The 22,049-nt window shown below is 34.0% G+C and overlaps 1 protein-coding gene across 2 annotated transcripts in view; it reads left to right on the forward strand.

The window, feature by feature from the left end:
* SP4 (Sp4 transcription factor) overlaps window positions 1-22,049 on the forward strand; it is a 77,900-nt gene that overhangs the window by 41,537 nt on the left and 14,314 nt on the right. The window contains exons 4-6 of one of the 2 annotated variants that reach the window (XM_041728202.1): window positions 3,669-3,897; window positions 11,239-11,438; window positions 20,209-20,795. In XM_041728202.1, coding sequence (XP_041584136.1) covers window positions 3,669-3,897; window positions 11,239-11,438; window positions 20,209-20,291 — 512 coding nt within the window. In that variant the 3' untranslated portion in view covers window positions 20,292-20,795. Of the gene's footprint in view, window positions 1-3,668; window positions 3,898-11,238; window positions 11,439-20,208; window positions 20,796-22,049 lie in introns of those variants that run through there. The other variant, XM_041728201.1, reaches the window with a different exon arrangement.

The following is a 22,049-nucleotide window of genomic DNA, read 5'->3' on the forward strand; positions in this document are numbered from 1 at the left end:
CTAGTGGAAGTATAAGTGAATGCAGCTCTTGTGCAAGAGACATGTCCAAAAGATCTCACAGACAGTGTTTCTAGGAATCAGACTGGTTATCCCACACTCTTAAACCAGCTCCTTTTCACTGCCCAAACTGAAAACCTGAAGCCATTCTTAACTCTCTTCCATTTCCTTTATCCTCCACAATAGCAGCTATCATTTTATATTTACTGGATGTCTTATATCTGTTATTTTACCTACTCTTTACACCCCCCTGCACTAAGTACTGCTGTCCCAATTTTAAGTTAAGAAAACTAAAGTTCTGGGGACGCCTGGGTGGCTCACTCAGTTGGGCATATGCCTTCGGCTCAGGTTGTCCTGGGTCCTGGGATCAATTCTTGAGTTGTACATAAAATACCCAAAGTCACAAAACAGCTAAGTGGCGGAGCTGGTATTTGAATTCAGGTCTAGCTAACTCCAAAAGCTATTTGCTTTCTGTTGTATGTATTACTTATATTGATCACTAGGCCTCCATCTCTTGGAAGTAATAAGAACAAATATTTTGTTCAGGTTGTTCATATTTATGTTGCTTATGGATTACTTGTAGTGTTTCAAAAGAACGTTAATGTATAATACTAGGGTAGTGGTTTTGTAAGTCATAGTATATGTGTATAATGGAATATTAAACAATCATTATACTATTTTAAAAGAATTTGTAATATTTTTGAAGCACTTCTATTGTTAAATAAGTAAAAAGGAACAGGGCACAATAGAGTTTTTTTTTTTTTTTTTAATCTTTCTGGTAACAGAAAAGATGACTGCAAGAGCTATTATGCTTTTATGCACTCTTTAATTTGGCTATCATATGGATGTAATTAATGGGTAAAGGAAAAGTAGCCTCAAAGTTGATGTTTTAAAGTTTTAGTGTAGCTAATAAGGAGAGTGGTACTTAGTATTTGCCAAAACAAAAACATTTAGTAGGAGCAGGTTTTGAAGATGAATTAATTTTTAAACATGCCTTTATTAAGCTTATGTTATGGAGTGGCTGCTGTGTGTTGAGTAGTGTTCCACATCCTGGAGACTGCAGTGAACATGACAGGCAAGATCCCTGTTTCTCAAGGGACTTAACATTCAAAAGTGAGGCAAAGACAGAAAAAAGTTAAAAAGGACAAGATAATTTAATCCCAGTAAGACAAAACTTGGTGATGATACAGAAATACACTAAAGGGTACCATTTTAGATGATGTGATCAGGAATGGTATTTGTAAAGAGGAGAGTTTTAAATTTAGATAGGAATATTACTGTCACCTTAGGGGGCTAAGTGGTTGAGTAGCTGCTTTCGGCTCAGGTCATGATCCCAGGGTCCTGGGATTGAGTCTCACATCAGGTTCCCTGCAGAGAACCTGCTTCTCCCTCTGCACATGTCTCTACCTCTCTCTGTGTCTCTCATGAATAAATACAATCTTTAAAAAAAAGAATTGAATATTACTATGGAGTCAGCTGTGCAAAGATTTGAGTGCCAAGACATTGCCACCCAGACTGGAGAGGATGTGCAGAGGCCCAAAGAAGGGAACGAGTGTGATATGTCTGAGGGCTGAAAAAAAAAAAAAAAAAAAAAAGGCCGGTGTGTCAGGAGTAGAGTGAACAGAGGAGAGATTGATAATACATGATGAGGTCTGAGGGGGTAGGGTTAAACTTGAGCAGGGCCTGGAAGCCTTGGTAAGGAATTTAGTGGCTTATACTTGACTGGTAGCAGTGGAAAAGAAAGAAAAATAATACTGAGCTATGTCGAACTGTCTAGGACAGCTAGGTAAAGAAGTCAAGAGAGTTGTCAGGCTTAAATATATAAATTCAAATATGATTGGCTTGATATTTTTCATGGAAATAACTTGCCAAGTTGTTTAGGCATTGACAAATGTTCATAATGTGAAGAGTTTAAAAATCTATTTAGGAGAAGTGGTCAAGGGATCTGAGAATGATCAGCCAGTGATTGGGAATTCCTAGTACTTTAACGTAATGAAGGACCTCTTAAATACCATTGCAGACTGAAAGGAAAGACCTAGTGTTGTATGAACAACAGCTGGAAAAATTAAGCATTCAGAAGATACATAAAGGCATAAGAAATATACTTTGCCTATACATATTGTTTTACAGTTTACAAAGTCTTTACCCTTTAGGAAATCTACTTGATCTTGATAAAGAACTCTCTGAAGTAGATAGAGGAAAGGAATTTTAGGGAGGTCAGAATTATTAAGAGATGAGGAAACTTGAGGATATTTAAGTGCATGGACATTGAATGGCACATGAATTAACTACATCTGACTTTACTTGCATTGCTTTGCCTATCACAGCATGTTTATTCAAAGGTGATCAGAAATTTAAATTTTAGCAGAAAAAACTAAAATATGTGTCCTTATTAAAACAATACAAAAGACATGTTTTTCATTTGTATTATAGTTACTGTGTTTTGAATACACAGAGGAGAATGAGATTGACATTGGCTGAGAGAATCAGAGGCTTAGTTTTGTTTGGAAAATGTGTACTCTTTCCTCACTCGCTAATTTTTATTATTTTCTTGGTAGCTCTGCGTGTTTAAAGTACTATATATGCAGCTTTGAAATAAGCCCTTTTATTTTACACCCAATACTCACCTGTTTATTTCTGCTACCATATTTTATTCTTGTGTTGCCACCCAACTCAGGGGAGACTCATAGCAATAATAGCTAACAAATAGTGAACAATTCTGTGACAGGCACTGTGGTAAGGGGTAAATTAACTTGTTTAATTCTTACATCAATTCTTGGTGGTAGGAGCATTCCTTTATAAATTGGTGTTTTCTGCTATTCCAAACCTGTTGTGGAGAAAGTACTGTGTTGAAAGAAAGGATCATTATAAGGTTTATTCACATGCACTTCAGGATCAATTTAAACCATAGATAAAGTAGATGGTTTTTTTGGGTCATATTATATATTATTTATCATAGTTTTCTCTAAGTGAAGAAACCAAGTTGGTATATGTGTAACCTGAAAAGTGAAGTAAGTCTAAGCTATGTAACATGAGTGAATAAAGTAGTAATTGCCTAAACGTCTGTTTTATGATTATAGTGATAGTATGTAATTATCATGGTTTTACTTTTTAAAAAACTATTTAACTCAGTATAATTAAAAAAAATTCCTCAATAAAGAGATGTTTGCTTAATTTTGAAGTATGGACGAATGAGAAATATCTATAAAACTTAATCATTTGTTTAGTTTTCATTCCTGTATTTTCTAGAGTGAATGAGATCTATTGCTTACTGTGGAAATGGATATAGCATCTTTCATCTGAGGGTCTCAGTGCTTTTCAAATAATGTCTCATGAATCCTCACAGCACTTTGGTGAGGTAGGTAGGTGGCAAGTATTATTATCTTCATTTTACAGATGGAGAAATTAAAGCCACCACAGGGTTAAATGATTTATGTGTAGTCCCACCAACCTGATATAGAGGCAGCCTGAGATACTTATATGAGAATACTGTATTTTAGGAGGATTTGCATAGTAAAAATCATTAAATCATTGTCCCTTTGCTATTTTATTTGACACAGATTAACTATCAGAACAAATATGGTAGCTTTAAAATGTCCATATGGAATTTTTTAAATCCTTTCTTTAGAAATAGAAAATATAATACTCTTTCCCCCCTCCCCAATTTTTAGGTCAGCAGCAAGGACAAGATGGAGTAAAGGTCCAACAAGCCACGATAGCTCCTGTAACTGTAGCAGTTGGAGGAATTGCTAACGCAACAATAGGTGCTGTTAGTCCTGACCAACTCACACAAGTGCATTTGCAGCAAGGCCAGCAAGCTTCTGATCAAGAGGTACAACCTGGCAAGAGGCTTCGAAGAGTTGCCTGTTCCTGTCCTAATTGTAGGGAAGGAGAAGGAAGGTAAATGCTCTGTTACCAACTTTATCTCTCTGGATGGCATAAAATAGTTAAAACCAAGTCATTGGTTGATACTTTGATCACTAGAATGTCACTAGCTTTGTAACACAGAAGTGGAGATACAATATTGTTATGACAGGGATTAAATTGAGCTAGTCGAAGAATGGAGTTTTAGTGGTTTACTAACATATAGTTTATACTTTTTAAAAAAATGGTTTCCATGTTTCATTTATTATGTAAAAACTTTAATTTTATTGATGCAAAATTCACATACCATACAATTCACTCATTGTACTTTTCCTTGGTTTTTAGTATATTCACATAGTTGTGCATCTGTCATCACAATTTTAGAACGTTTTCATCACCTCCAAAAGAAACACCTATATTTTTTAGTCATCACCCTTTTGTCCTCCAGTCCTCCCAGCTCTAGGCAACCATTGAACACATTTCTGTCATTATGCATTTGCCATTCTGGACATGCATATAAATGGACTCGTGCAATTATGTGATTTTTTTTGCACCTGGTTTCATTTATGTAACATAATGTTTTTAAGGTTTATCCATGTTATAGCATGTATTAGGTATTGGTACTTCATTCTTTTAAATGAATAAATATCATTCCATTATATGGATACACAGTATTTTACTTATCCATTTATTTATCAGTTGGTGGATACTTGGAATTTTTCCACCTTTTGGCTACTATGCTGCTTATAAACATTTTTGTACAGATTTTGGTGTGGACATAGGTTTTCATTTCTATTGAATGTATACCTAGGAATGGAATTAACGATCCATGTAGTAACTTTAACCATTTAAGGAACTGTTTATTTTCCATAGCTATACCATTTTACATTACCACCAGTAGTGTATGAGAAAGTTCCACTTGTTGCCAACACTTGTTATAATTTGGCTTTCTGTTTATAGCTTTTTTAATGTGTGTGAAGTGTATGTCAGTATGGTTTTAATTTGCATTTTCCTGATGACTTCATTAGTGAAGTGTGTTTTCATGTGCTTATTGACCATTCGTATATCTTTTTTGGACAAATGTCTCTGGAGATCTTTTGCCCATTTATCTTAAAAAAAAAAAAAAAAAGGCGCCTGGGTAGTTTTATTTGGTTTAGCAGGCAACTCTTAATTTCTGTTCAGGTCATGATCTCAAGAGTCCTGGGAATGAGCCCCATGTAGAGCTCCACACTCAGCGAGGGAGTCTGCTTGAAGATTTCTCTCCCTCTGCTCCTCTGCCTGCTTGCTGTCTCTAAAATGAGTGAATGAATTATTTTTTTTTAAAGATTTTATTTATTCATTCGTGAGACACACAGAGAGGCAGAGACGCAGGCAGAGAGAGAAGCAGGTTCCACGCAGGGAGCCTGATGTAGGACTTGATCCCAGGACTTCAGGATGATCATGCCCTGGGCCAAAGGCAGATGCTCAACTGCTGAGCCACCCAGGTGTCCTTTTTTTTTTTTTTTTTTTTTTTTAAGATCTTTTGCCCATTTTAAATTAGTTTTTAAAGTTAAATTGTAATAGCTCTTTATATATTCTGGATAAAAGTTCCTTATCAGATACACAATTTGCTAATATTTTCTCCAATTCTGAGAGTTATCTTTTTACTTTCTTGATAATGACAGAGACACTTGCAATTCTTTGTGAATTTTAGAATTAGCTTGTCAGTTTCTACAAAGAAGACAGGTGGGATTCTGATGGGGGTGTACGGAATCTTTAGATCAGCTTAGGAAATATTGACAACAGTATTGTGTTCTGATCCTTATTCATGGTATGTGTTTTTTTTGTTTATTTAGAGATCTGATTTCTTTTGACACTGTTTTATAGTTTTCAGAGTATAAGGTTTACACTTTTGTTAATTTGTTCCTAAGTATTTTATTCTTTTTGATCCTCTTGTAAATGGAACCTTTTTTTTTATTATCGTTCATTGCAAGTGCATAGAAATACAGTTAACTTTTGTTTATTGATCTTGTATCCTGCAGCCTTACTGAACTCTTTTTTTTTTTTTTTAATGGATTCATTAGGGTTTTTATATATGTAAGATCATGTCAGATAGAGATAGTTTTACTTCATCCTCTCCACTCTGGATGACTTTTATCTCTATTTAACCTAATTGTTCTGTCCAGAACCTATAGTGTAACATTGAATAGAAGTGGCAAAAGTGGACAAATCCTTGTTTTGTTTCTGATCTTAGGGAAAAATGCCCAATCTTCCACCATTAAGTATGATATTAGCTCTGAGCTTTTCACATATGCCCTTAAATAAGAAAGCTCCCTTCTATTCTTCCTTCATTGTGTTTTTGTCATGAAAGGGTGTTGGATTGTTTCAAATGGTTTTCTGCATCTGTTGAGGTGATCACATAGTTTCTGTTCTTTATCAGTATGATGTGTTATATTAATTACTTGTCAGATGTTAAAGTACTTTTGCATTTGTGGAATAAATCTGGCTTAGTCGTGGCATATAATTCTTTATGTTGCTATATTCTATTTGCTAATATTTTGTTAAGGATTTTTGCATCTCTGTTCATGAGAGAGAACTGTTCAGTTTTCTTAACGTCTGTTTGCTTTTGGTAAGGGTAATTTGGCCTCATAGGATGAGGTGGGAAGTGTTCCCTCCAGTTTTATTTTTTGAAAAAGTTTGTGAAGAACTGATAATAATTCTTTAAATGTTTTGTGGAATTCACCAGTGACTATCTAGTGCCTGGACTTTTTCTTCTGGAATATTTTTGACTACTAACTCAGTCTCTTTACTGTTAAGGTTTTTTTTCTGATTGTTCTTGAGTCAGTTTTGATACTTCGTATCTTTTGAGGAATTTATCCACCTCATCTAAGTTATTTAAGTAATTGGCATACAATTATTCTTGGTATACTTTTATAATTTTTTTTATTTCTGTAAGGTTGGTAATGAGTCTTCTTTCATTTCAGAGTCTAGTAATTTTTTTCTTCTCTTTTTTTCTTGGTCAGTCTACCTAAAGGCTTGTTCAATTTTGTTGACCTTCTCAAAAATCAAGTCACATCAGCTTTTGGTTTCATTGATTTTTCTCTGTTGTTTCTGTATTCGCTATTTCATTAGTTCCTGCTCTGTTCTTTATTATTTCCTTCCTTCTGTTTGCTTTATTTTAGATTTAATTTGCTTTTTCCATTGTCTTAAGATGGAAGGTTAGGTTATTGATTTAAGATCTTTATTAATGTAAGCATTTAGAGCTAAAAATTTCTCTGTAGGTATTGCTTACTTCTCTGTATCCCTTAAATTTTGGTATGTTGTATCTTCATTCTTCTCGAAGTATTTCCTGCTTTCTGTTTGGATTTCTTTTTTGACCCACTGGTTATTTAAGAGTGTATTGTTTAATTTCTAGGTATCTGTGAGTTTTACACTTTCCTCTATAATTGATTTCTAGTCTCATGTCTTTGTTTTTCATTGAGGTTTGTTTCATGGCCTAGTGTGTGGCTTATCTTGGAGAACATTTTATGTGCATTTAAGAAGAATGTATATTTTGCTACCGTTTGGTGGAGTATTTTGTGGTTGTCTGTTAGGTCAAGTTTATCATGTCTTGTTTCCTTGTTGCTTTTTTTTGCCTAATTGATTGGCTTTAATCTCCCTGTATCTTTCTGTCTTTGAATGTCAACTATGTCACCTGTAGACAGCATGTAGTTGGATATTGGGGTTTTTTGTTTGTTGTATTTTTCTTGAGATTGGTTATTAGAAAGAGAGTAGAGGGAGGAGCAGAGGGAGATAATCTTCAAGCAGACTCCCTGCATCCCTGCTGAGTACAGGGCTTGATGCTGTTTCAGTCCCATGACCCATGAGATCATGACCTTAGCCAAAACCAAGAGTCAGCTGGATGTTTGGCTGACTGAGCCATTCAGATGCCCCTCTTGGTTTGTTTGTTTGTTTGTTTTTAATCTAATCTGACAAAATCTGTCTTTTGATTGGATTGTATGATCCATTTACATTTGATATTGATATAGTTGAATTTGTGTGTTTCATTTTGTTTTTTGTGTCTCATGTCTTTTTGTTTCTTCTTCCTTTACTACTCTCTTTTGCATTAAGCAAATATAGCACTTTAATTTGTAAAGTAGCATTTTAATTTTGTTAATGATTTTTTCACTGTATTATTTTGAGTTACTTCTTTAGTAACTGTTCTTGGCCTTACCATATATATCTTATCATAATCAGCTTAAAGTTTATTAACTTAATCCCAGTGAAATGTTATTTTTATAGGTCTGTTTCCTTTTGTTTCCCTTTGTGATATTATTATTGCATATTATATAAATTGTTATAATACATATTATGTCTGCAAGTGTTACAGATCCAACAGTACATTGTTATAAATTATTGCTTTACATAATGTTGTGATTTAAAGAAATTGAGAGACCAGAGGGATTTCAGGGTCACCAAGAATAATTTGGAGGTTGCCAGGGCCTCGTTTTAAAGTGTTTTCACGCCTGATGTTTGAGGTGGGGGTGGGGGGAGTTGAGAGAAGATGAGCAAGTATATATAACTTTTGCTATGTTAATTTTATCCTAGTTCTCTGTATTTATTCCTCATATTTGAGTTCCTTTCTGGCATCATTTTCTTATCCCACTACAACTTTGCTCCCACTTCCCTGCTTTGTGCTCTTACTGCAAATGTGTTAAATAGATTACATTTCTATAATATTATGGGCTTGACAATACATTTTACACTTACTGTTTTATAAAATTATTTTTTAAATCATGTAAGACAAGAAATATGCACTTACATTGTCCTCTATAATTACATAATTACCCTCGCTAGTGCTCTTTTGTTTCTTTGTGTGCATTTGAATTACTTTCTGGGTTCAGTTGATGCAACCTGAAGAACTTCTTTAGTCTAGTTTCTTGCAAAGCAGGTCTGCTCAAAACAAATTCTCTGTGTTTGTTTATCTAGGAATATCTGTATTTCACCTTTATTTTTGAAAGGCAGTTTTGCTGGATAGAGTCGTGTTGTTTCAGTTTTTTTCTCTTGAGTACTTTGCACATGTTTTCATTCTGTCTTTTGACCTCCATTGTTCTGCTGAGAAGTAGTTCTTTTACCGCAGTTCCCTTGTAAGTGACAAAGTTATTTTTCCTTTGCAGCTTTCAAGACTTTGGGTTTTAGGATTTTCAGTATATGAGGTGTTTGTGGATCTGTGAAGTTATACTGCTTGCAATATTGTATGTATAGATCCATCTTTTTCAATAAGTTAATATTTTTTCCACTGCCTTTTCTCCTCCCCTTTTCCCTCATCTCTCTGCTTTCCTCACTCAGACTTTGGTGTCCCACATTTCTCAGGCACCTTCTTCATTTTCCTTTGTTCTTGTTCTTGTCTGTTTTTGGATTGCATAATCTCTATTGATCTATCTTGAATTTTGCTATTTCTTTCTTCTCTTGATTCCCCTAGTGAATTTTTCATTTCACTTGTACTTCTTGTCTCCACAATTGCCTATTGTTTTTTTTTTTAATCACTTGTAACTCTTCACCGATATTTTCTGTTTGATGTGACATTGTTATTATACTTTGCTTCTTTAATCATGGTGTCCTTTAGTTCTTTAAACATATTTATTAATGGCTACTTTGAAGTCTTGTTAATCTCTTTGCTCTCACAGTTTCACTTGCTTGTTTTCTTTTTGTTTGTTTTTGAGTGTATGGGTTATACTCCCCTATTTTATTTTTGGCATGTTTCATATTTTTTGTTGGAAACTGGATGGTTTAATGTATTGTAGCAACACTTAGTACTGCCCCCCTGCCTTTCCGCACTCCTGACTTATTGTTTGCTTGCTTATATAGTGACTGACTGGGTTATTTTGGTGAACTCCAGAATGAAGCATGTTGCTCCTTAGTGGTTGTAGAATTGGGTATGCTTAGTGACCCTGGATGACAGTGGTTTGTGCAGGGATCTTTGTCCTGTCCCTGACCACACCCAGCTGTTAAACTCTCCTAATTGTCAGCTGATTGTTTCATTGTTTGCAAAATGCCCTGTAACCTGTATTTCAGACTGATCTAATCAGATTCTTCCTAAGGACTAGATCCACTGGTCTGTGTTTGAGATTTATTCTGACTTTGGAGAGCTACTCCAGTTGCCTCTTTCCTCGGGTCTTTCTGACAACCTAGTTAGCCTATAGTTTTGCCTGTTTCTCCAGTATATCTGTTAGTCTCCTCCCAATTGTGTTTTGCAGTAGACTCCACTGTTTTTAAGAGTGCTCTTAGGCTCAAAATTTTTCAAACTGTGTTTGCAAATGAATTTGATTCCTTTGGGAAGAGATTTGGAGTTCTCTTTTATGCTGTGCTTCCTCACTGGCCAAGATCTCTTTGTCATGGCTCTTGAACTTGGGTTTGGGATACTGGTACATTTTTTGAGGAGCATCCTTGTTCTAGGAGCTGAGTTTTGGTGGCAGGGGAGCAGCAGTAGCCTCAGATTTTCTTGGCTTGCTTCTGCTGGCTTAGAAGTTCTGATGTATGCCCGGCAAATGAGCTGAGTCAAGGATGATCTGTCCTGCAGTATTCTCATCGTGCCCTATCCAAGGTAGAGCTGGAGTCTCTGAGTTGGATTTGGATAGAAGAGAGTTCCCTACCTGTCAGCCATACTTGCCTGGAACTTAGCCTCAGCAACAGATAAGTGGGGGTAGAATGAAAAATGCTGACATCTTCCCCGTTCCTGGGGAGATATCCCTCCAATTGGGAGGTGAGAAAAGGGAACCCTTTCCTTGGCTGTATCGGTCTAGAGTGTTTCTATGTCAAGGGAAGTGACGAGGCAGAGGGATAGAGGGTTGGGTTTTAGTTCAAATACCATAGACTTTCACTATTTTTACACTTATTGAGTATCTATTTATTTATGTGCTGTGTTCTCATAGAACCGTTTCCAGAGACTGTAGATGGTATTTGTTTTTTTGTTTTATAATTTTCACTGGGGAGTGGACCCATGGAGCTCTTCATGCTGTCTTGCTGGAAGTGAAACTCTGAACCTTACTCTTTTAAATGGGGATTATCATTCTTTGGCTCTTTAGAGAAGAATTTCAAGCGTCTTGAAAAGCTTAGAGACTTTTTTTTTTTCCCAAGGGAAGAGAGCCTATTAGGGAAGGAACATGAAGTCCATGGTATAACATGAATTTTATGAGATAAACATGTTTTCATATTAGTTTTGAGTTTAGTACATAACTCTTTTTTTAATTGAAAATTTTCTGATTCTTAACTACAGATGTGGCATCATGAGTTTTAAAACCAATTTAGAAATGCATCCTTTAAGAACCTTGATCCTCATCCCCCCCCCCCCCCTTTTTTTTCATAATTATAAGCTTGGTGTTTGGGATGTAATTAATGTTTGGCTTTTGTTTTTGTTAGAGGCAGTAATGAACCAGGAAAAAAGAAACAGCATATCTGTCATATTGAAGGATGTGGAAAAGTTTATGGCAAAACATCTCACCTCCGAGCACATCTTCGCTGGCATACTGGAGAAAGACCTTTTGTATGCAACTGGATGTTTTGTGGCAAAAGATTCACAAGGAGTGATGAGCTTCAGAGACATAGAAGAACTCATACAGGTTAGTTGGCTTATTTTAGGGCTTGTACATTTTACTAATTTTTTAGTGTTCAGTTGAAAATTGTAGGATAGTTTAGCTATGAAATTGGAAATATGCAAATTAAAGACAATTCACTTTAGTGATTTTATGAGATGTTTAAGATAAAAAATTTTTACCTCATTTCCGAGATACGTTTTATTCTACTTTTTGTAAGGTTTATCAGCATAAGTACGTAACATGAAATATATTCATTCCATTTGATTATTTTGTATTAGCTTGTTGAATTCATGTATATTAGTTTTTGCAGTATTTAAATAGGTGAAGAGAGTATAATTATGATGTTATTGGTGACCTTTGTTAGTTTTTGGGGTTTTTTACAATTTAGAAAAAAGACTAAAGTGTAAGGAATAATGTAACAAATATATGCTTCTCATTTAGAGTTTACAGCTGTTAATATATTTGTTATTTTTTAAGACAAATTATATAAATTTGACATCATCTTTGTCCTTTCAAAGACAATAGCTACCATGAATTTACACTGTAAGTTGTTGGTACAGCTTTAATACTCTCATATATACTGTTCATGGATGTATATGTAAAATATTGGTTTTACATGTTTAGAAATTTTACATAAATGATATAATACCATAATTCAGTTATCATTGTTTTAAGATGTATCGAGTATATATGTGTACATATAAGTATATGTATATATGTTTGTAGTACTTTAACTGCTACTTACTTAGTATTCTGTTAATATGACTCTGCCATACTGCATTAATCCATTCCTTTCTACTGCTTAAATCATCATTAGATTTTTTGCTGTCACAAACTTTGTTACTATGAAAATACAGTGAACATGTATGTGAAGTAGAATTATTGGACCATGGAGAATTCTAAAGAGTTGCTGTTACCATCTCTGCTTCACTAGCAGTAACTGAGAGTTTCCATTTTGCCATATGTTCACCAATATGCAGTAGTGTTAGCTTTTGAAAATTGTCGGTGTGGGGCACCCAGTTGGCTCAGTCAGTAGAGCATGTAACTAGATCTCAGGGTGATGAGTTCAAGCCCCACTTTGGGTGTGGAGCCTACTTTAAAAAATAGATAAATACTCTTACTGCTTAAAAGAAAAAACATTTTTGTAAATCTAAAATGGTTTCTCATTTTTTTAAGTAGTCGTTTTCCTGGCTATCCATGAGATTAAGCGTCTTTTTATGTTTGTTGGTTATTTATATTTCTTTTTCTGTTAATTATTTCCTTCCTCAGTTTTCTTTTGGGTTGTTTTCCTTTTTCTTACTGATTTATATGTTAAAATTTCTTCCTATATTGCTAGTCTTTATCTTTTTGCTATTTTTTGTCACATGGATATTTTACATTTTTATTTAGTCAGATATGTTTTTTTCTTTTGTCCTTTGCTTTACTTATTTTTAATGAAATACTCTCCTATCCTAAGATCATAAAATTGTTTTTGTTAAGATTTTATTTATTTGAGAGCGAGAGAGAGCGAGCGCAAGTATATGGGAGAGAGCACAAGCAGGGTGTTGAGGGAGGCAGAGGGAGAGGGAGAAGCAGACTCCTTGCTGAGCAGGGAGCCTGACACAGAGCTCAATCCTAAAATCCTGAGATTATGACCTGACCAAAGGTAGATGCTTAACTTAGTGAGCCACCTAGGCACTCCTCAAGATCATAAAATTTTTAAAAACATTTTCTTCTAATGCTTTAAAGTGGTTCTTTTTGTGTGTGGGTTTTGTCCCTTTTTCTAAGTTTTACATAGAACCACTACCCTCTCTACTTAGAATATGTCTGATACACATTTGAGTTTCAGTATTTAATTGTTGAAGAAATTAATAGTTGGGATAATCTTTCAAATTAGACTTTACCCCTGAACTTATACCAAGGTACATGGGGGAGAGAAGAGGAAATAGAATTGACGTGTATTGATCAGCTACCATACATCACATGTTTCAAATAAATTATCTCCTTTGATTCTAACAGTAACACTGTGAGATATTAGCTCCATTTTACAGATTAGATTACAGATTAGAAAATAGTCTCAGAGAACAAAAAATAGTTGTTAAATTTATTAAAAGTTTAGTTTGATATGTACATAAATTAGTAGGCAGATGAGTCTTAGTATACTGGCTGAATCCCTTAGTTAGCATAATGCTAAAACTAAGAATTTTAGTTAAACATTTTTTTAAAAGGTTCCCATATGGTATTGCATTGGAGCTTCTAATAATGCCACCTCACCATTGATACTGGCATACATACATACATAGTGTGATTAATCCCATAACTGTGTTGATGTCTGTTTTTAAAAAATGCTCTGCTGTTTATATCAGTATGATAGGATACAGTATTTCTGCTCTGGATTAGCAGTGGGACAAGTTAGGGAAGCCAAGAAAAATTGCCACTTTCTTTGATTTGGAACCTCACATTGTGATTTTATCATTTTATTTGAGAAATATGAGTCTCTAAAGCCTCTCTTATCACATATCTACAACCCAAGAGATATATAAAAACAAATTTATCTAAGGGTTTATATACTAATATACTTCAAAACCAAATTATTAATGGTTTGGAGGCATATTTTCTTTTTACAAAAAAAGATTCACATCATTATAATCTAGCCTGAATAATTCAGAATTTAATGTATTTTAAGCTTACTTTCAGTGTTCCAGACCTTTTGAATACATTATACACAAAATTTTGCAATTAAACGTTACATTGAAAACTGTTAAGCTTAAATCAGTATGCTGCTGTTACTTTTAGTGACCGATTATAGTAACTTCTAAGTATTAAAGTTTTTGAAGAGAATATGAAACAATATCTTTTGAAATGAATAAGTATTGATTAAGCATTTAATATGTTAAGTTGAAAGCCTTGGCCATTCATTTTAAGAACGATGTTTTATTTAAAGGCCAACCACTACACTAAGTAGAAACTCAGTACCTTAATATGAATGAATATATGAGTTACTTTTATTGATTACTGAAAATAGTGTGGGGTTTTTTTTTTTTTTTTTTTTTTTTTCTTTTTGGAAAAGAATTTTTTTTAGTTTCCAAATGAACGCATAATCATAGGGGCACCTGGCTAGCTCAGTCAGTAGAGCACACAACTCTTAATCTTAGGGTTGTGAGTTTAAGCCTCACGTTGAGCTTACTTCAAAAAATAAATAAAATCTACCAAAACAATTAAATCATAAAGTGGTTACAATGCTAAGGGGATTGCTTTTTAAAATTAGTTTATTTTAAATTTTAGTTGACATATGTTAGTTTTAGGTGTACAACACAGTGATTTGACATTCTGTACACATTATGAAATGCTCACCACAATAAGTAGTTGCATCTGTCACTGTACAAAGTTATGACTGTATTCTTTGTGCTGTACTTTACATCCCTGTGACATACTCATTTTATAACCATAAGTTTGTGCCTTTTAATTCCCTTCACCTATTTTGCCCATCTCTCCACCCCACTTCCTTCTGGCAACAACCAGTTTGTTCTCTGGATTTATGAGTCACTTTTTGTTTTGTGTTAGTTTGTTGTTTTGTTCTTTAGATTCCACATTTAAGTGAAATCCTATGGTATTTGTCTTCGGTGTAACTTCACTTAGCATAATGCCTCCTATCATCCATCTTTTGCAAGAAGGCAAGATTTCATTCTTTTTTTAATGGCTTAGTAATACTCCACTGTCAGTATATGCCACATCTTCTCTATCCATTTATCTGTCAGAGGATACTGGGGTTGCTTCCAGATCTTGGCTATTGTAAATAACACTGCAGTAAACATAGGGATACATAGGGCTTTTCAAATTAGTGCTCCTTTCTTTTCAGAAGAGGAATTACTGAATTATATGGAATTTTTATTCTAATTTGTTAAGGAATTTCCATATTATATTCCATAGTGGCTTCCACAGTACATTCCTGCCAATAGTACATGCAGATTCCTTTTTCTACATCCTCACCAACAATTATTTTTTGGTTTTTTTTGATACCAGTCATTCTGACAGTTGTGAGGTGATAGTTCACTGGAGTTCTGATTTGCATTTCCTTGATAATTAGGGATGTTGAGCATCTTTTCATGTATCTATTGGTCACTTGTACATCATCTTTGGGAAAATGTCTATTCCAGTCTTCTGCCCATTTTAAATCAGATTTTTTTTTTTTGGTGTTGTCTGAATTCTTTATATATTTTGGATATTAATCCCTTATTCGATATATCGTTTACAAATATTTTGGGGGGGGCAGCCCGAGTGGCTCAGCGGTTTAGCGCTGCCTTCAGCCCAGGGCGTGATCCTGGAGACGCAGGATCGAGTCCCATGTCAGGCTCTCTGCATGGAGCCTGCTTCTCCCTCTGCCTGTGTCTCTGCCTTTCTCTCTCTCTCTCTGTTTCTCATGAATAAATAAATAAAATCTTAAAAAAACAAACAAATATTTAAGGGGATTTCTTGCCCCATCCCATGTTCTAATCCCTAAGAGAACCATTTTTAATTTAGTAACTATTTTTGCATTTTTATTCTCCCTGTGATAATTGTTACATATCTAAATAATACTCTTACTGTTACCCATATGTCAGCATTAGACACTAACCCTTCCTGCATTGAGAATTAAGAATTTACCTCACTTTACACCATCTGATGATGTTCAAATTTTTTTAAAAGTGCAGGCCTCATGCTATCACTTGACTCACCACTATGTGGTACAGATGTTAGCATGTATGTCTTTCATTCATTCCCCATTGTTTTACCTCTTAACCTCTCTTACATAAAATTTTACGTCTTCTCTTTCTCTTGATGTTAAAATGTTTACTTTTTTCCAATAAGCACTGTTCCTTTGTTCAGTAGCTTTAGTTCCTTTTTTTTTTTTTTTTTTTTTTTTAGATTTTATTTACTAATTTGAGAGAGAACATGAGTGGGGCAAAGGGAGAGGGAGAAGCAGACACCTCCCTGAGCAAGTAGCGCAACTTGGGGCTTGATCCCTGGCCTGTTCCGGATATCATAACCAGAGCCCAAGGCAGACCCTTAACTGACTGAGCCACCCAGGCATCCCTAGTTTAGTTTAGTCACCAGGCATCTAGCTTAGTTTAGTTCTTAAAGTGAAACACCAATAAACAAAATAAACAATAATTATGTTTATACTATGTGATGTGATAAGTGATTATATATCCTTTCCTGTTTTTTCTTGAAGTTTCTGATTGCCTTTCCCCCCCTTGCATTGGCTAACTTTATCACCTCCTTTTGTTACTTCACCTTTTCAAGAAAAATATTAGCTCCATCCAAAGGTTCCAGCTTTCTAATAAGTTTGCATAGGTATAATCTTGAGACTTCTCTTCCCTGCTGTATTTGTTTTGATAAAGTGTTCTCAAGATCTTCTGCCTTCATTTTTCTTGGTTTACTTCATTCTGTAAAACATTCTGAAATGCTTCCTACGGTACAGCTCTAGGAAGTAACTTGTCTGAAAATGTTTTTATATTGCTTTCCAACTTAATAGATGGCTTGGCTAATACAGAATCTTAGGTTGTAAATGATACTTGAAACATTAGTGGTAGTACTCTATCCTTTTCTTACATCTGTTTTAATAGTATGAAGTCCATTGTTACTCTTTTCTTACTTTTTTGTAGATGATCTGATTTTCCTGTCAACTTTTAAGAGCGTATTTACTTATTTATTTGTATTTTTACTTTGAAATAATTCTACACTTACAGAAGAAGTTGTAAAAATAGTATGGAGAGTTCATATGTACCCTTTATGCAGCTTTGTCTAATACTACATAATCCACATAACTTATGAAAACTAAGAAGCTAACAATTAGTATAATATTAGTTATTAAATTATAGACCTTTCCACAAATAATACTTTTTCTGTTCCAGGATTCAGTTCAGAATACCACATTGCATTTCTTATGGTTATTTAGTCTCCTGTAATCTGAAATTTCCTTACTCTTTTTTTGTTGTTGTTTTTTTCTTACCTTGGCAGTTTTGAAAATTAGGTACTTTGTAGGCTACCCTCCAATTTGGGTTTATTTTCTCATGATTAGACTGAGATTATGAACTGTTGAGAAGTATATCATAGACATCATTGTGCTTTTTCATCTCATCAAGAAGTATACGATGTCAGTGTGTCTTACTGCTGGTGAATTCATTAAGATAGTGTATGCCAGGTATCTCCACTGTGAAGTTGTTGTTTTTTTTCTTTCTATACTCTTTTTTTTTTTTTTTTTTTCTGGTACTTTCTATACTCTTTATTAGAAGAGTGGGTTAGGGAAGGAGGATTCTTTGAGTCTATGCAAATATCATATTTCTCTGTAAAGAAAATTCTAATGTTTCCCTTTTAGCATTTCTCAATATTTCTGGCCTACAGCAGTTACTTTGCTGTTTTAAAAGTGGTTTCTGTTTTGCTCTTTCCTTGTACAATTTTCAGTTTCGTTTCTTGTGCAAGGAAGATTTATACCTTTTTCCCCAGTTATTTGCTTATTTAATCTTTCATTTATATGGACCCATGAGTATTTATTTTATTTTGGGGTTATAATCCAATATTGTCATTATTTTCTTGCTCAGATTGTTCCATCTTTGGCCACTTTAGAAGTTGTTTTAGATTACCTCCTTGTGCTTTTGACATACTCCCATTCTGGTTTTCTTTTGACTGTAAGAGCTTCTGTTAATAATTTTTATGTTCTAATTAATTTCCTAATTATGTATGTTGTATAGTTTTTCATTTATTGGGCAGACTGGTTGGACTCTTCAACTTTGGGTTCTCCCTCATCCCCTTCCTACCCTCTTTCATTCACCCTTTTTTATTCTCCATTCTTTTTGCAGTCTTACTTCGTGTAAGTTGGACTCCCTATATTGATTTCTTTTTAATATCTTACAACTTATTTTTTTTTGTCTTTTTACCTTTTAGTTTCTGTGAGATTTCTTAACTTTATATTCAGATATTTCTTTTGAATATTTTCTTAATTTCCAAGAGTGCTTTCTATTATTTTTTATAGCATACTCTTCTTATTGTAGAAATGCAGGCGCTTACTGAAAATCTCGGAGTTTTCCAGCTAGATATATATTTTTAAATCTTCTATTTTCTCCAAGGTAATTTTTTTTGGTCTGTACCTTACCTTTTTCTGATGTTGCAGGCTTTCCTCAATTATCCAGGGTCCTTTGCTTTTATTCAAGTTGATGATGATTGTGATAACTATGTTTAAGTAAAGGAACAAGTTTTATGAACTGGTGACTTTCATTCTAGGCAATTGGATAGGGACACTGAGTTATACTGCAAGATACCTAATTACCAAAATTCAGTAATATACTGTGGGACCACATTTTAGTAGATACAAACCATCAAATATTCTGACCCAATTTTTTGATAGTAGGATTAATAGTCCATGTACAGACTTTAATTTACTATTATATATTTTATATCCTGTTCTTCCCATTTTGAGTCTGAAACTTTTACATAATTCTACAGAAGATAGATTGGCTCTCTTCTAGATACATCCTCTTCCTTAATAATCTCTATTCTAGTCTTCAGAAATTTGATGCAATCAAAACTTGTATAACTTTCCATAACACAAGTGAGTTTCATAGGATTTTTTCCCTCCTTTATCTCCTATCGTCGACCCTGTGGGCACTGAATAGCAAGTGTCACAGCAAACACCATATATATATCCACCCAGAGGACTGAGAAAAGAGGCCCTTGTGCTCTGAGGCCAGCCCTGTTTGTAGGTTGCACTGCAGTAGTGGCAGCAGAGACACCTAAAAAACCTGAGAAAATACTCGTATCTCTGACCAAAGGACCCCAGAACCTTGTTTTTCATTGAATGTGAGGGAATCACTCTTATTTTTCTCTCTTGCCGTTTTACTCTGAAGGTTATGGCAATCATATGTATGTGCAGAATAGTATAGGAAGCCCTAAGAATTCTGGCTTTTTGGCCAGAGGAACCAAGAAGGACACCTGGGGTTTGAGAAGGCATGAGGGCAATTTTGCAGAGATCTGTAAAAGGTGATCCCTGATTTCATTAACGGAACAAAAATTCTGTGCTCGCCCCTGAGCTGTACATTCACAGAACAGATCCAAAGAACCATAATAAAGGCTTCAAGAACTGAACTATCTTATAAACCCATCACCTGATTGCCAGCATGTGCTGAGCAGACCTAACATAACAGTCTTTGAAAACAAATTAATATTGAAACTCATGCCCAAAGAAGGCAAGATAGAATTAGTCTGAAACTGAATGGGTCAGTTACTTACTAAAACAAAAACTTACATTCCCCACAGGACTCAGAGTGACTCTAACATAATATCCAAAATGTCTAGGATACAACCCAAAGTTATTGGACATATTGTGAACCTAAGTAAATCTCACTGTGTCAAGATGATCCACATGTTGGAATTATCAGACAGTGACTATAAAGAAGCTGTTAGAACTATCAGCCATAGAGTAAAGATAAATATGTTTGAAATAAAAAGGCAGAAGTTTCCAGAAGCAAAATTGAAGCTCTAAAAAAGAACTAAATGGTAATTTTGGAACTGAAAAAAAATGCATTATGCAAAGTTAAAAATTCCTTGTATGTGCTTAACAACAGAGATAACAGGGAAGAATCATTGAAGTTGAAAACAGATCATTAGAAATTACACAGTGTGAAGAACAGAAGAAAAAGATCAGGTGGAAAACATTAACTGGGTCTCAGGGAACTGCGAAACTTATAAAATTAGTGTCTTGGAGTCCCAGAAGGAGAAGAGGGAAATATTGATATAGAAAAATATTTAACAAAATAATGATTGAGATTTCCTATATTAGGTCTAAATTATGGGTTCATGAAGCTCATTGAATATCAAACCGGAATTGACAGGAATCCTGCCCGATATACGATAATCTGCTAAAAATTAAAGATAAGGGAAAAAATCTGAAAGGAACCTAAAGCAAATGACATGTAACGTATAGAGGAATAGAAATTTGAGTGATGGATGATGCTCTTAAGAAACTGGAGGACTTAAAAAAAAAAAGAAAGAAAAAAAGAATCGCCAACTCAGCATTTTATACCCAGCGAAAGTGTCCTCAATAAGAAAGACAAAAATATTTTCAGATGAAGAGAATCTAAGAATTTGTCGTCATCAGATCTACTCCAAAAGAAGTACTTAAAGTTTTTTTTAGGCTGAAGGGAAAGGATACCAGAGGAGAATTGGGAATTTAACACAAAAAAACAAAATACATAAAGCAGTCTATTGTACCTCTGCTTAAATTTTTAAAAAATGTGTTTGTTTAAAGGAAAAATTTTAGTAGTGGTGAGTCTTTAATATATGTGAATATAATATATTTGGTAAATATAATGGAAAGTGGGGAGGGTAAGGAAACCTGTATGATTGAAAAGCTTCTTTGTTTTAGTGTGAAAATATAGAACACAGTATATATATTGTGAAAAGTTAGCTATATATATTGTAATTCCTTTATCAATTACCAAAAATACAGAGATTCCGGGGTGATAGGGTAATAAATTAAAATAGTATGCTAAACAATATTCACATAATCAAAAAGAAAGAGAAAGGAAAAACAAAAATGAAAAACAGGATAGAAATGGAAAACAACAAAATTATGGATTTAAATCTAATCAAATAAGTGATTATATACAATGTTAATGGTCTAAACCTAACAGAATATAGAGGTTATTAGATTGCATTAAAAATTAAAATTAAATAGTGTGTACCGAAAAACCCACTTAAAAGATCATAATATGGATAAATTTAAAAGTATAGGAAAAACATACATGCCATGCAAAGACTACTAATCAAAAGAAAACTTAAGTTCTATATTAATATAGCAAAGTAGACTTCATAAAACAGTGAAAATTACTAGGTATGACAAGACATTCTGTAATGATGGAATGGCTCGTTTTACATGAAGGGATAACAATTCTAATTGTAATAGGCATCTAGTAACAGTTCTAAAATCTATAAAGCAAGACCTGATAAAACTGAAAGGTAAACTAGAGCAATCCACAAACTACTCTTGTAGAGTTGATACTCTTTTCATAATAATTGATACAAGTAGAAAAGTAGAAAGAGTATGGAACATTATCAATTTGCCCTAATTGACATTCATAGAGTACTCAAGCCAATTGCAAAAATACTTAAATTTATTCATAAGTACATAGAACATTCTGGAAGATAAACCATATTCTGTGCCATAAGTTATACCTTAACAAATTAAAAGAGTAGAGATTATGCAAAGTATGCTCAGATCATAAGAAAATTAAACTAGAGGTCAGTAACAAAAACATCTGAGAAATCCAAATTTGGGAAACTAACCAACACATTTCTGATTAACCCTGTAGGTCAAGGGGATATCTCAAGGGAGATTAGAAAATACTCTCAACTGAATGAAAAGACATACCAAGATGTGTGGGATATAGATATAACAGTATTTGGAGGGCATTTATGGCAGTGAGTGCTTTTATTAGTAACAAAGGGTAACAAAGTAACAAAGAATCATTAGTCAATAATTCTTCAGTAGAATAAGTTTATCTTCACTAAGAAAAAAACAAATGAATTAAACCCAAAACAGGAAGTTAGGGATTAATAAATAGGATAAAATAAATGAAATTGAAAATAGAAAAATGATCTAATAGAGAAAATTAGTCATCG

The sequence above is a fragment of the Vulpes lagopus genome, chromosome 13, assembly GCF_018345385.1.
Source record: "Vulpes lagopus strain Blue_001 chromosome 13, ASM1834538v1, whole genome shotgun sequence".
NCBI lineage: Eukaryota > Metazoa > Chordata > Mammalia > Carnivora > Canidae > Vulpes > Vulpes lagopus.